This window comes from Malurus melanocephalus, unplaced genomic scaffold, assembly GCF_030028575.1.
Source record: "Malurus melanocephalus ecotype Western Australia unplaced genomic scaffold, MMel_1.1 scaffold_833, whole genome shotgun sequence".
NCBI classification, from domain to species: domain Eukaryota; kingdom Metazoa; phylum Chordata; class Aves; order Passeriformes; family Maluridae; genus Malurus; species Malurus melanocephalus.
This window is the reverse complement of record NW_026624065.1, coordinates 140,009-154,237: the sequence shown is the minus strand read 5'-3', so window position 1 is coordinate 154,237 and position 14,229 is coordinate 140,009. Positions and strand designations below refer to the sequence as shown.

The 14,229-nt window shown below is 38.9% G+C and overlaps 1 protein-coding gene across 3 annotated transcripts in view; it reads left to right on the top strand.

Moving 5' to 3' along the window:
* Positions 1 to 6: 6 nt before the first annotated feature.
* Positions 7 to 14,229, top strand: part of TBC1D9 (TBC1 domain family member 9) — a 46,106-nt gene continuing 31,883 nt past the window's right edge. For all 3 annotated transcript variants that reach the window (XM_057385493.1, XM_057385492.1, XM_057385494.1), the window contains exons 1-2: positions 7 to 220; positions 13,942 to 14,052. In XM_057385493.1, the coding sequence (XP_057241476.1) occupies positions 94 to 220; positions 13,942 to 14,052 (238 nt within the window). In that variant the 5' untranslated portion in view covers positions 7 to 93. The remainder of the gene's footprint in view (positions 221 to 13,941; positions 14,053 to 14,229) is intronic.

Below are 14,229 nucleotides of genomic sequence, written 5' to 3'. Positions count from 1 at the left end.
CGCGGCGGCCGGGCATGGTGGCGCCTGGTGCGGGCGGTGCGCGCCTGAGCCTCCCCTCAGCCCGCCGGGAGCGCCTTTGTCCTCGCCGGGAGCATGTGGGTGAACCCCGAGGAGGTGCTGCTGGCGAACGCGCTGTGGGTGACGGAGCGGGCCAACCCCTACTTCATCCTGCAGAGGAGGAAGGGGCACGGCGGCGATGGCGGCGGCGGGGGACTGGCGGGTAAGGGCGGCGGCGGGGCCGGGGCCGGGGCCGGGGCGGTGCCCGGGGCGCGGGGTCCCTCAGGGCCGGCACCCCCCGATCCTCCGCCCGCCCCAGCTCAGGAGCCCGGAATGCGCCAGGGTTCCCGAGAGCCGGAGCCCTGTGTGGGAGACCACCGGTGACCAATGGCTCCCTACATCAGGGTGTGATTAGCACCGGGTTCTGGGAGCGTTTTGTTGCTGGAGCTTTAGCAGGCGTTCCCTAAATTAATTGCTGTAATTCAGAAATGTACTAAGAGAACGTGTTTGCTTCGGTTTCTCCGTATTCTCCAGATGTCCTTGTGAAGTATGTTCCCTGAATGCTTTGTTTCCGACTGCTGGCAGCTGGAGACGCTTTTGTAGAGGTTTGGGTCATACTCGTCTAGGTCTTAATAATACTGTGCACATACATTCATCGAAACCTTCCACCCCTTTTTAGGCAATGTATATATATTTATATGAGATTGGGGATACAGAACCCAATGGTGTTTCCACTGGTAGTTCTTGAATTGGTGCAGAATAATCAAGCTAATTCTCCTGAAACCTGTGCTTTCTTCTTTACACACTTCCATGACAACTAGTATTTCAGGCTAAGTAAAATAAACATATGGATTGCATCTGTGTTTGGTTCAAGGTTCCGTACATATTTACTGGGAGATTAAGTGTTTCTTCAGCCCTTCARTGCTCTATGGACTTGTAAATAGTTCATAATCTAAACTGAGGCACTGCTGTGAAGTGTGTTTTCATGTAGACTGCCCAGATCTTCAGTCTACTTCAGTGTTGTGTGTTGATAAAAGACCTCATTCTTGAGTGGGAAGTGACCAGCAGCTGTTCCACATGGGCTGTAGATTTTTCTCTTGTTTTTATAATCATCTGAAGTATGGACAGGATTGGCAAATCCATAAAAAAAGCTGTCATACCTCGAAAGTTCACCCCTGTTCTACTTAGCAAAAAATTCTTCTCAGATTCTCCTTTCATGGATTACCCCCTGGCCCCTCAAGGTCTGACAAGGYATTCTTCTACCTGGCTGACTTTGTTATCTTTGAATTAGAGATGTTTTGAGATAGCCATCRGTTTTCCAGTCATTTCTCAATTATTGGGGAAACATTTTGAGAATTTAGAATTCTGTTCCTCAACTGTTTGCACAGTGCATGCATACCTAATTCTTGTTGCAGTTGTGTGTGTAGTAGCCTGGTGATACCACTGTACAGATGGAGAAAACGCTTTTGGAAGATTTTGTCCTTGAATGAAAGTAGGACTCATAAACGTGTGCTCCTTTTTTGCAGAGGCAACATAAGCCTRCAGCATTTTGTGGAAGTTCAGAATAGAGAAATCATTCTTTATTTTTGCACTTCCATGTTTGGAATTTAAATATTTGTGCATTGCATCCATTATTTTAGTATGTGAGTGAAATCTGTATAGTGAGTATTATTTAGAGGGCRAAATTCTACACATATTTTGAAATCTGCTTTCCATGTAGCTCTTATAAGTACCTGTGCTTTGCCTGGAATTCCAGCTGCTGTGATGTTGAGGTAGTAGCAACAAGTCCATTTCCAAGGGTGTTTATCATTTGTAAAGAAAAGAGCTGATGAAAAGCTGTATCTTTTTCAGTATGTTGCCAAAACCAAAACTAATCAAATCTCTGGAACCTAAGTTATTAGGGTTGTCAGTATTTAAAGGAATGTATGGGAACTTAACCAGACCATGTGCTAAAATGGTCAGGGCTTTTGACACAGTGGTCAACAAGAGTGAGAGAGGAAGGAGAAAATAAATAAAGAAAGAAAGGGATGTAGTCTTTAGACCACTCCCAGCTTTAAAGGCATAGTAATAAATGGAATTTAGGTTTAGCTGTTTTTCGTGGAAATACTGGAATTTTCTGCTGGTTCTTTTAACAGCTGTGGTCTGCCYATTGAGGGACAAGGAAGCTGGAGAAAGCCAGTGGATTGTTCTTGGTAGGAAAGACTGGTTAAAAGCAAAGTATTGAGGGGCCTAGCTGATTCTGAGTTAAAGAATAAATAAATCTGTGGAAATTGTAAACTGGATACATAATTTGTAGTAATTGTAGCATTTAGGATGACTCTGTAGAAGCTTTGTAGGTGGTACTGATCTTGTGACAAAGGTGGAGGCTACCTGGTCAAAAGTAAAGAGGGAAAAAAAGAACCTTTGGTGTGGTGGGTTGGTTCTTTTGATTGCCTTTCATAATGGTGAAAATTGCTCAGATATAATCCAAGAAGTTACCCACCCATGAATATGATACAAAATTTGGCCTGGTTGCTCTGTGGGAAACGAATTTATATATCCTTGAAATGGACTAAAAATATTGTATACAAGATTTTTACCTGTGCTGGGGATGATCTGAATTCATGTTTGCAAGAGGGGATGTAAATACAGCTGTCCTTATTTTTGTGATCTAACTCTGTGACTTGTACTCCCTCRCAATTGACTCTTGAAGTCATTTATCTTGAATTGTAGAATGAGAATTGACTTTTAAACTGATGAGACTATGGGTTTGATGACATTGGATGGCTTCACAGTGTAACTTAAGCAGTGGCTGGACAATGAGAAGCATTGATTCTCTGTGCTCAARTCCTGTGGATTTGCTGTGAAACTGTCATCAGCAAACTGATCAGGGTTAATTGTAATGCCCTTCTCTCCATTTGTGATCATGGCAAACCTCTTTTGGCATGTCTCASTCTAAAACTAAGTATTTTATGTAGCCTTGGGGGTGGGTAAAAGTAATTTTTGTTGGCTTCATGTTGGAGYAGAAGAAGTACTCGTGTTACCTGTTCTCCTGGATCCACTCTGAGTGCCCCAATGCTTTGCAGGAAAAGGAGTATCAGTCCCTTTGGGGGAAGGGGTGAAAATCAGCCCTGTCTACACATAGACAAGAGAACTGGTTCTCTTCTCTTGGCCTTGGTTTAGCAGTTAAACAGAGAAACCCTCTTATTTAAATACTTGTTTGCACATTGGAGACATTTTCTCCACTGTATTGTATTGTAACAATTTCAGAGAATGATGAYGATCTTTTTATGTGTTAGGGTGTACTGGTTAGCAAGTCCATAGAAGTCATCTCTGCTAACAGTGTATTTGATCAGTGGTTTACTTCAGAGATACAGCTTTTCTAATAAACAGTGTGGATCCATTTTAATACTAAATTAAGGTCTGAACTCATTTAAATTATTGTGTCTATGTCAGTACTAGTCACATCAATGGGACTTTTCTTTTTAAGCATGCTTTAATTAAAGGATTGTTTGGGTTTTATTTTCCTTTTTAATGAAAAGAAAATAGGAAAGATTGTAAATTGGATTTTAAATTGGATTTTCATAGTTGTTCTGCAGACTCACATTATCTTGCATCACTGCCTTAATCTTCCAGGACAAGACCAAAAAAAGTACTTTTCTGCTTTTAAAGTATTTGATGGTTGATAAACTTTCTCTGTAATTAAATTGTTTCATGCCTTGCACTTAATGCCTTTTTGCTTCTGTGTGACTCTTGGTCAGGTGTTTCATCTTCCTTTTTTTCACCACCAGGGAAAAAAGTGTTTTCTTTCCTCATATTTCTCTTGCTTCCCTGGTAGTTTGGCCTGTATGAAATAACTCCTTCTCCAGAGGAATGTGGTGTATTCATTTACACAGCAGCCAGCATTAGCTGAAGCAGAGTCATGGGATGATGAAGATGAGCCCAGGTCTCTTCYGTCATTTGGGCACCGTGCCCTGTATGACAGCGGCACTTTTATGGACATAAAGATCTTGAGCATGTCATAAAGTTTATAAACAGCTAAAAGGGTCATGGKTTTTAAGTGTATCTTGCCTTCAGATGCAACAAATAGGCTTAAAAATGCCTCTTAACTGCTTTCTGCAGTTTCTGATTAATGTTTGCCAAASTCATCTGCTTGGAGACCTTATTGTAAAGAATTGGTGGTGGATGGCAGGGCAATGTATTCACATAGAGCTCACAGGAAGAGAGACGAGGGTGTGGTACAATTAGCTGTGACTATTCTTGCCTGTGTACATTTGTGTGTGTGAAGTAGAGATAAAGCTCTAAGTGATTTTATTTAAAATGTTATTGTGAGGTCTTTGAACCCCAAGGGAAATAAGTTATTCTTCATTTWGCAAGAACTGTTTTTAGGAGTGAATTGTTCTGCAGATAGGGTATATATGCTTATAGCTGAGACAATGCATGTGTGAGAGATGCAGTAGGAGTTGTAAGTCCGTGAGATGTTGCCAAGGATGATTCAAATGTTTAAGCAGAAGACAGCAGATGGAAATTTGCTGGCTTCTGGTGATAAAAGAATCTGATGAAATACTATTTCTCCCCAGATATTTTTTGCAAAAGGAGTTGTCATTTAGTTGCCACGTTGGAAAGGCAGAAAGGAGAGATTCTGAGTTTGGCTGGCTGATGTGAGCTATCAGATCTAATATGATTTTTAATACTGTAACAGTGTTCTAACTTGAAAGGCTTCTGTAGCCTTGCTGGACAACACAATTAGTAGCTCATATTTGGAGCTAAGATTCTGTCTTGCTCTCAGCCTATCAGTTCAGAGGTTGATGAAGAGATTGCTTGAAAACCTGTTTATGCTTAAGATTTAGAAAAGCTTTTGGCCAGTAGATCATCTGCCTGAACAAAGAATGGTCCATGTTTTAACAAATGTGATACTTTTTGCCCTTTTGGCTTGAGCAGTTGGGATTTTGCGTGTCAGACTTGGTACACCTGAGTAGAAAGCATGTGCTATCTGATACTTGAAATACAGTGTTTATCAAAATGGATGCAATTAACATAATGGATGGGGTGGTCAGCCTGTCCATCAGCTTTCCATGATTGTTTTGGCACACAGTGGAAACTGGTCCTTTTTGCTCTGCTATCATTTGTAAGTACACCACATCTGCTCTGACTCTCCTTAGGATCTGCTGTGGGTGTGCCTGCTTCTCCACACCAGTGCATTTCCACCTCAAGGGAACATGCAGATGTGTAGGGCTGAATTGCTGTTTGATTTCCCAGATTGTGTCACAGTCTTTCTGCTGAATTCCCAGATGCTTTCCCAGTTCCTCAGTTGGAAGGTGTCTCACTTCCTGCCTAATGCTTCTCTCCATCTCCAGCTCTTGCAGCCGGGCACCGTTGGCACAGACACAGTGCCTGAGGTGTTGCTGAGTGTAATTTTGCCTTCTCTCCTCTATTGCTTCTTGGTCAAAGACTTTCCTTGAATGATACTTTATCTTCTATACTGCCAGTAGTGTGACCCATCAAGGCTTCGAGCTGAGCTCCTTTTGTCATTCTTGCTTTCTGAAAGATCTCTGTTTGTAGGAAACCCTGTAGAAAATGTCACAAGGATCACATGATAGTAAGCAATCAACRTCTAGGCCACTTAGTAATTTTCTGCATTATTCCAGAGTTTGTATTTGTTATTGCTTTTTGGTGCCTCAGTGAAAAGTATAGAAGAACGAGCACTTCTACACACCACTTTCTATATTWCCATCACTCCACTGTCTAGTTATGCATCCTTGTAAGAATACATCATATTTCAGTTTCAGTTAGATTCCTCCAGAACTAAAAAAGGCACTACAAAGTATGCTAGCGTATACTCAAATGCTTTTGGAACGTAATTAAAACACATGCATTCTCATACAGTATTTTTTCTTGTAAATATTTGGGATAGGCAGAGTCTACTTGTTTGTATCCTTCACAGTTTCACACTTTGTATGGATTTTCCTGTAATAGACAGGAGTTGTCTCTGCCTTTGACTTTGCTGAGGTATGATGACACAATTTGTGTAAAGAGCTGTGAGCATTTGAGTGAAATTATATTTTCTTTATCTCATTGACCGCTAATTGTACTTCTGTTGTCTGATCAATATTGATATTCAGAAATTACACTTCAGTTCTCAATTACATTACATTTGCATTTTGACTTTAAATCTGGTGCTGAGGTGAACTTAGGTTCTACAGGACTTCTGAATCTTTCTATTTGTTTTCTTTTCAAAAGAAAATTTGTATTAGCTGTGCTGGATTTGTGTTTATTTTTTCTCAGATGTTTCCAGATAGGTGTGTTTGAATTTCTGCCACAGTAATAATAGTTTCAGCTAGTACCTTTTTAATGTTTTGGGTTTTTCTGTTCTTTTCTCACAGTCTGTCTGTTCTTCCCCTCTGCTTTTTCCAGTATTTTATTAACCAGAGTTTTTGGGATTTTCCATTCAGCATTGTTCATTTCCCTGGTAAAGTGCCTCCTCTGATAGCTAATTGAAATCTCATCTATCTGCAGGTATTCAGTCAGAATTGTGAGAATTTAAAATTCTCTTTTTCTGAAACTATTGCTTCTTTTCAGATTTAGCTTGCATTTCAACATACTTCAGGACTGTTTCATCTGAGTTGAAGCTGAGTTTACTGTGCACACTTCAGTTCTCAATTTATTTTGTTGACTAGATTCAGTTTACAATAATCCTTCTTAGGTTAGTAGTGGTGATGTTTCGGATTTTTTGTTTCTGTTTTATTGGGTTTTGTTGATGCTTTTTAAAAAATTTGCCCAGAACTTGATTTGTTCTTTCATCTTACACAGTTTATCTGACTCTTATGTTGGTGTAGATGCAGATTTAAATTTTCCTGTTAGATGAAATTTGTTTAATTTGCTTCTGCTGCTCTGACAGAATGGGATACTTATAAATAATTAGTTTGAGTGAATTTTAGATACTTCTCAGTTGTTTTGCTCTCTGATACTTGATTATGCTTTTCCTAAGTGTTTTTTACAAAGTTATGAGTAATTGTTTATATCACACCTAGAAGGCATTTGATAACTCCATCTGTATTTTTCTCACTGTTTCTCTATAATTTCATATAGTCTGGTACGATTGATATGTAAGATTATTTTTTTTCAATAGCATGAGATAATTTGTTTGGGTTTTTTTTTGCAAATACCAGTTTGTGTTGTAAGCCTTCATGTACTTGTAAATGTGGTGTGTGATTTCAGTGCTCATCTCTCTCTGTGAGTATCGGCTTAGCAGAAGTTACAAAAAGTTCTGAGAGTTGAAATTCTAAACCCAGTCAGATTTAGGTTCAAGTTAAGATATAGGTTTTTTACAGGGATGATCATGGAGTTGTTTAGTCACCTTGACAAGTACAGCTGATCACTTTAAAATTAACACCTTTGGAAGATAATCTGATTCAATCACAGTTGTTAAACTTGAAGGGTGGATGGAAGCTTTATTGCTTGTTGCTGCTTTATCCCTCAGTAATTGATCTAGATATCGTGTTGGCCCTTCCCAAGCTTTTTCTTTAAAGATTAGTGATTAGGTTTTCAGTCTTTTCTCATTTGTGTTTACCAGCCTGAAGACAGAGAAAGCAAGTCCTGSTTTTGCTGCTTTTCTTGCTACATATCAGTAGAGTGTGAACATGTTTGAAACTCATGTGGAAAGGAGAGGGGGGCTGGACAAATCATTGCTCTACAGAATTGTATTGGTAGGAGGAGAGAACAGCAAAGGCAGACATTGGGGAAAACAACTAATCTTAATTTGAGTGYCTTAAGTTCAGAGTAAGCATTTGGTTTTCTTGATACCATATTAGATGCCCATATAAGCCACATGGACACACAGTTATGAAATAAGTCTTTAGAGGTCATTTTGCCTTCATTTATTTTTCACCTATTAAAAAATACAACCCTTCATAAAGTTTTAAGGCCAGTGTTCACAATGATGGGGTAATATTCATACTTTTGTGGGTATTATTGCCAGTATTGAAAGTTTAAAATTCTAATTATTTTTGAGTGGTGTATAATAATGTCTAATTTGTATAGGCTTTCCCGTGAAATTAAATCAAGTAGAATTGACCCTCCCTTTTAAAAGGATTTGTGTGTAGTATTATGTGTGGAGTTCAGGTTGTTGCTCTAGGTTGAGTTTTGACGGGCAAGTAATGGGGTGATCTCATCCTGTAATAACAAATGAGAGGGCTAATCACATGAATTGTCTTAAGAAAGAATGGAGGAGTAATGATTCATAATAGTTACTGTGGAAAACAATACCTTGTACTCTRTGTTTTAGTTATGTCATGTTATGAGCTATTGTTTTTATAGCTCSGGAAGTAACACTTAAACTTTAGGAAGAGTTTATTGATTGTCCATTAAATCAATATAAAACTGAATGCTCAGGGTGCAAATATGACTTAAATCAACCCTATTGATTGAGGCATYCTTGAAAATCAGCAGACATCTACAATTTAATAGGTCCCATGGGTGTTTCAGGTTTATGACCAGAGCTCATTATGTGTCCATCGTACTTGAATGGAAAGAGGAGTCATCAGCACACTGTAAATACTGAGGACCTTTTAAGCAGGATGTTTCTGATTCTGTGTTGGAATGTTGCAGTGCCTGTTTTGAAAAGTTCTTGCTAATGAYACATGTGACATTCCAAGTTTTCCTGGTTGCAGTGATGAGCTCCTACACAGATAGGCATCCATGGCACTATTTGAGTGATAGCTCATGAGCATGACTCCAAGAGTCACRGTCTTGCATTTATTGTATCTCAGCTCTTTTGCAAGGAATAATTTTGTATTTGCTCTRTATGCTAAAAACGTGTATGCTCTTTGTTTAGACATTTTTAGATARAAATCTTCTAGCAAAAGGTGTTTTGAGGTATGTAGTTGTGTGGATCTGGGAGGAGGATGTGACAGGGCAGGGCTCTTCTCTCAGGAGCCAGTGAATAGCATATGTTTGTAGTCAGGCAAACTGGGGCAAGGGAGGGAGCAGCAGTCAGTGGCACCAACTGCAGGGTGATGTCCTTCAGCTCAAGGCAAGGTGTGACACAAATTGCCTTTGTCACTGAAGAATGGATGTGTCACAGGTCCCTGGAGTGTGCTGAAAGCGCCTCTGCTCTGAGGTTAGAGCTGACTGGGAAGCATCRCACCCTGATACCATCCCAAGCTTGTTGGTGGTGTTTGCTAAGCAACAAAACCATGGCTGCTGGTGATTCTTAAGCWTTGAAGTGTCATTATTTATTATAATTCATTGGCTTCAGTGTTTTAATAAGGTGCACTAGAGGTAATGTATAATCCAGATCCTCACTCTTGAATATGTAATCCAATTTACTTTGAACAGGTAAAACACAAAGGCTCTCAAATATAATTACAATATTGCTGTGAGGGGGCCTGTAGAAAAGTGATAAAGACTACTTTGTGTTTTATTTAAATGAARGCATGGCTTTCTGTGAAAGAAGGTTAGTGTTTGTCATAAGAAAATCTTTTGCTAATGAAGAGCTTGTTCATGTGTACAGCACATAAACTTGCTGTTTCTTTAAAAACACCAGTAATTGATGTTTTACAAACACGCTTCCACATTATTATTAAAGATAAAAGAATAATCACTAGCTRTAATTTAAAAGAAAGAAAATAAAGACGGAGAAATATTCCTGCAGCAAGGATCTATGCCATGGATATCCAAACAGTCACAGATATTTTGACTTACTCCAGGTGTTTGAGTCCATGTACTCTAAGGTGTGTGTTCTTTCAGTGGAAACTTAAAATGTACCAGGTTGATTCTACAGGCCATTGCTTGATTTCATTACTGTTTGTGGGCAGTTTGTAATCAGTCTGGACTGTAAGCCATCTGGAATGCTGGTCTCCAAGGAGCAAGGACTCCAGTGGTGCTTGGAAGGATCTCAGCTGGCTGAAGCAATTGGCTTGGTTTTCAAACCAAGATGACCTATCTTTCTGAAAAATACCCTTTTGTGAGATTAGGAATAATTTGTGAGGAAGGTCTGTGTTATGCAGGAGGTCAGACTTCATGTGGTCATAATCCCTTCTAGGAAAAAAAACAAAAAAACCAAAAAAAAACAGGTTGAAAATTGGTTGCTGTTGTAAGGCTACAAGTAGAGCACATCATAAATGTATTAATGAGTAAAGGCTACTGCTCTGTACATTTTCTGCAAGGGTTATAGGCTCCCCCTCCAGTTTATGTGACTAAATGTGAGCCACCACTGAATGTGGTCAGATAAGTAAAATGTAGTGTGATTTCTTCTTTCAGCACAAAGTGCATCGGGTAACTGAACCCATTTCCAGTAATTCCCTCTGTGCTTTGTATGTCCTTCCAGTAACATGATGCAAGAGCAATTGCCCAGGCCCCCAACCAATTGTGGCTTTCTATTCCCTGGTTCCAGATATTACATATCCCTGGGGTTTTTTTCTGCTAATGCCTATGTTTTACAGAAAAGAAAGAAAATACTGATCAATCTTCTGAAAATTCACTTAAGAATTCAAGTTTRTAAAAGAGGAACCTGACTTTTAAAGTAAAATTGTATCAAGCAAAGGCATTTTCCTGAAGGTATTATCCCTCCCTTTTCCTCTCCTGCCCCCATTGTATAGGTATGGTTGCTGAAGAAATTTGGGATGTGTATGTGATGGGACTGTTCCTACATACATGGTTACTCATGCTTGAGTGCCTTCAGGGTTGAGGCTGCCATCAATTAGCYAGATGCTAATCCTACAAATTATGTCATGTGCTTTAAATCTTTTCTCATGAAAACCTCTTGCTTCAAGAAAGGCCTGCAGATTTARTGTTCTTGCATTGGAAATTTCTTCTCTTATATCATTATGTAATCAGAAAACTGATGAAATAATGGGAGAAAAATTGCAATCGGTGTAGTCACATGATCTGATGCCTGGGTAATTCAYTGGCTCTTGCCCAAGAGCCAGTATAATCTAAGGAATATGATTCTTTGTTGCCTGTTCTGTTTCTATAGAAACTCAGTTACTTAAGCGTGTCTGAAAAGGTGCTTGCTACATGAAGAATTAATGAACTAATGAACAGTACTTAAATGCTCTTAATATTTTATTTTTTTAAACTTCCATTTCTACTTCATGTAGAAAATCCTTCAAAATATTATCAGTATGAACTGCTGTGATTTCATTCTGGTTGCGTTACATGTCTGTGTTGCAAAAAATCCCCACCAAACAACAAATGCCCAAACCCAAAACAACCCACACTGACCTAAAAACACAAAAAAAAACCAAAAAAAAACCAGTATATGAAGGAGAACAAGCAGGTGTAGCTGCATAATTGCACTAGTTTTAATGTTATAAAAACACCTTTCTAAAAAAAAATAACAGTCCTATCTTCTTTAAAAACAGTTGTTGTATGGTACAAGTAAAATGTAACTGATACACTGTCAGTTGCAATTGTCTTGGTAAGCTCAGATTTGAATTTCCTTGCAATCTTCTGGAATTTTGTGAATTTTCTTCTTTTAACCTCATTACATGATTATTTTTTCAATCTGTTTTCATTTATGCAAGGTCCGTGGGCAACTCCTAGTTACTGCACCATTGGAAAATATTATTTGTTTACTTTTCCTTTCCTACCTCCCATGTATTGCTTCAGTCAGTGCTGAACTGACTCTCTTTGGTTGTTTTTTGTTTGTTTTTATAGTGCTCTCCACATTTCTKGAATACATTGCTCTGTCTTACAGTGTTTGGTGGCACAGGGGGATATTCCTCTCCTGCCTACCATATTCAAGGGAGAAGGAGGTGGGATGGGAAGCTCCTTTGAGCCTGATGTTGCTGTACAAGTCAGTAGGTTTGTTCTGACTTCCTGATCTTCCCTGCATACCCCAGTTTTTATAGTACTCCAAGAACTAAGGACAGAATTGTTTGGCAGGACCACCCATGTGCCAAGGAGTCTGGAAATACAGCAGGAGGAAAGAAACAAGCTTGTTTTTAAAGAATACAGGGAATGAAGTGTTTCTGTATCTCAGAGAAGATTGCACTTGGCCAGCATACAACTTTATTTAAGTATTACATCATGCCTATTGCATATTTATTACTGTYAGTAGTCATGTGAAATGAGAAGCACAAAGAAAAGATTCCTACTGTATTTGCAGAAAATCTGGATGATGAGCAAACTGTCTGGCTTGATCCCCACTCCATTTAAGCAGTACTGGCAGCTTTAAGTGTTGGAGGATTTTGCCCTTGGTTGAGGTGGCTTGTGCTTTCGGGACCAGGGTTGTACTGTGTTTGTGAAGCTCAGTTGAAGAGTATATTTAACGAAAAAAAATTAATTAAAGGTACATTATAACTTACTTCATTCTCCTGAGTTTGGTAGGAGCCTGGCTGTTCCTAGAAGGGCTGGTGGAGGATTGTTCAGAGGCATGTTGTCAATGTACAACCAGCAATCAAAATGTGTGAGAAGTGAAGAGTAGCTAAAGCTAGTGAGACTAAATGTACATTGGGATACTTTACATTCGTATTTTGTATCCTGTAATTGTCAGATAGCTTTGTAGCACACCTTACTAATGACCTGATGTCWTGCCCAGACTTGTTTCTCATGTATTTCAGAATTCTTGCATTAAGAAGAATTAACACCCGTGTTAATTCATTGAGCAGAAGCAGATTAGAGATCCAAACTGTGAAAATCTGTGTAAAACAAAATACAAATAAAAGACATAGAATGGAGGAAATACAAAATCCTGGTTGGTGGGGAAATACAAAATCCCACTGRTAGGTGGGGTATTTCTAAGTGTCAGTTTCAGTTCAGATTTGAGGGATCTACTGAGATGSAAAATGGGTAGTGCTTTTATATCTTTATGATACACAGCAAAATCTGAAAGAAGRACAGTGAGGGAAGCAGTATTCTGTATACCAGTTATGACAGAGCAAAATGAGGAACTAATAAAACTGACAATAAAAGATGAAAACATGAGACTTGAAAAAAAAGAGAACTTTTAACAGGAGTGTTTTAAAATGCATTTGGTGCATGCAGTTTGTTTCAGCTGTTTAAAAAAAAAAACCAAAAAACTAATTTCTACCCTAATTAATATTTTCAGAAAAAAAAATTTGGAAATTCATCCATTTGTTTTCAATATACTTGAATTGTTTTTTTCAAACAATTGAAACAATTTGCTGMGAATGTCAACATGATAATTTAAATGTGACTCTGCAGGGGAGAAGAAAATTCTTTGTGGAGATGAAAAAGGGGAAGAATTTTACATAGTTTAAAAATAAATAGGTTCTTTTYGTGGGAGAGAATTTCGGGGATTAGAGTTTTGGTTTCTGTGTAGTTTATTATAAAAATAGGATCTATTAGGAATTTGTGGAAATTATTGGTAGCTTTTGGTATGCAACTGTTAGTGGCTCCCTCAGTAGCAAAGAATTTTCWGAGCTATTTCTGGAAAACAGTATGGCTTTGTCTTCCTTCAGTACCCTTTCATTTGAAAAACAGCTTGACTCTAAGGCATTTTGATCCTTCCTACCCTAAAGAATCAGACTGTTAAGTAGCACAATTATTTTTGCTGGAAGTCTTTAGTTTTTCCTAGCTGACATTCAAGTTGTGAACCTTATAGGGTGTATTTTCTGGGATTTCTTGTTGAGGCTGGAGGAGCGTTTGTAGTTGGTGCTTTTTCTACCGTTCGAAGCCCCAACAGTATATGAAGCACAGGAAAGAGCTAAATGACCTTTAAACATGATTTATTGACACGACTTTCTTCTGCTTTGCTTCAATTTGTCTGTCTTTATGCTAGCATTGATGTACATTKACGAGCTGAAGTCTTGTTGAAACTGAAGATGTTCCCTGTTAAATCACTTCCACTTTGCAACATGAGACAACAAGCATGGGGATGAATATATAGGTCTGCATTTTGCTGTGGAGGGTGAAATGGAATGGGAGAGGCTGCAGTGGCCTCTCCTGTGGGATATTGGATTATCCGTCACTATGTGTTCATCAGAATTTCCTCTTCCATAGGTCTCCTTGTGGGTACTCTTGATGTTGTGTTGGACTCCAGTGCCAGAGTGGCACCCTATCGAATCCTCTACCAAGCACCAGATTCCTTGGTCTACTGGACTATTGCCTGTGGTAAGGACAAATGCACTGACACGTGGATTTTTATTCTTTCTGGATACTGTGTCACATAGCTAAGAGAGCATCCTTCCTACTGAGTACAGTCATCTTGGGACAAATAAAAGGGTCAGGATGAAAACCTGCTGTAGTGGTAAAATTCAGAGGCTTCAGAGCTTCTGATAGTTAGACCTT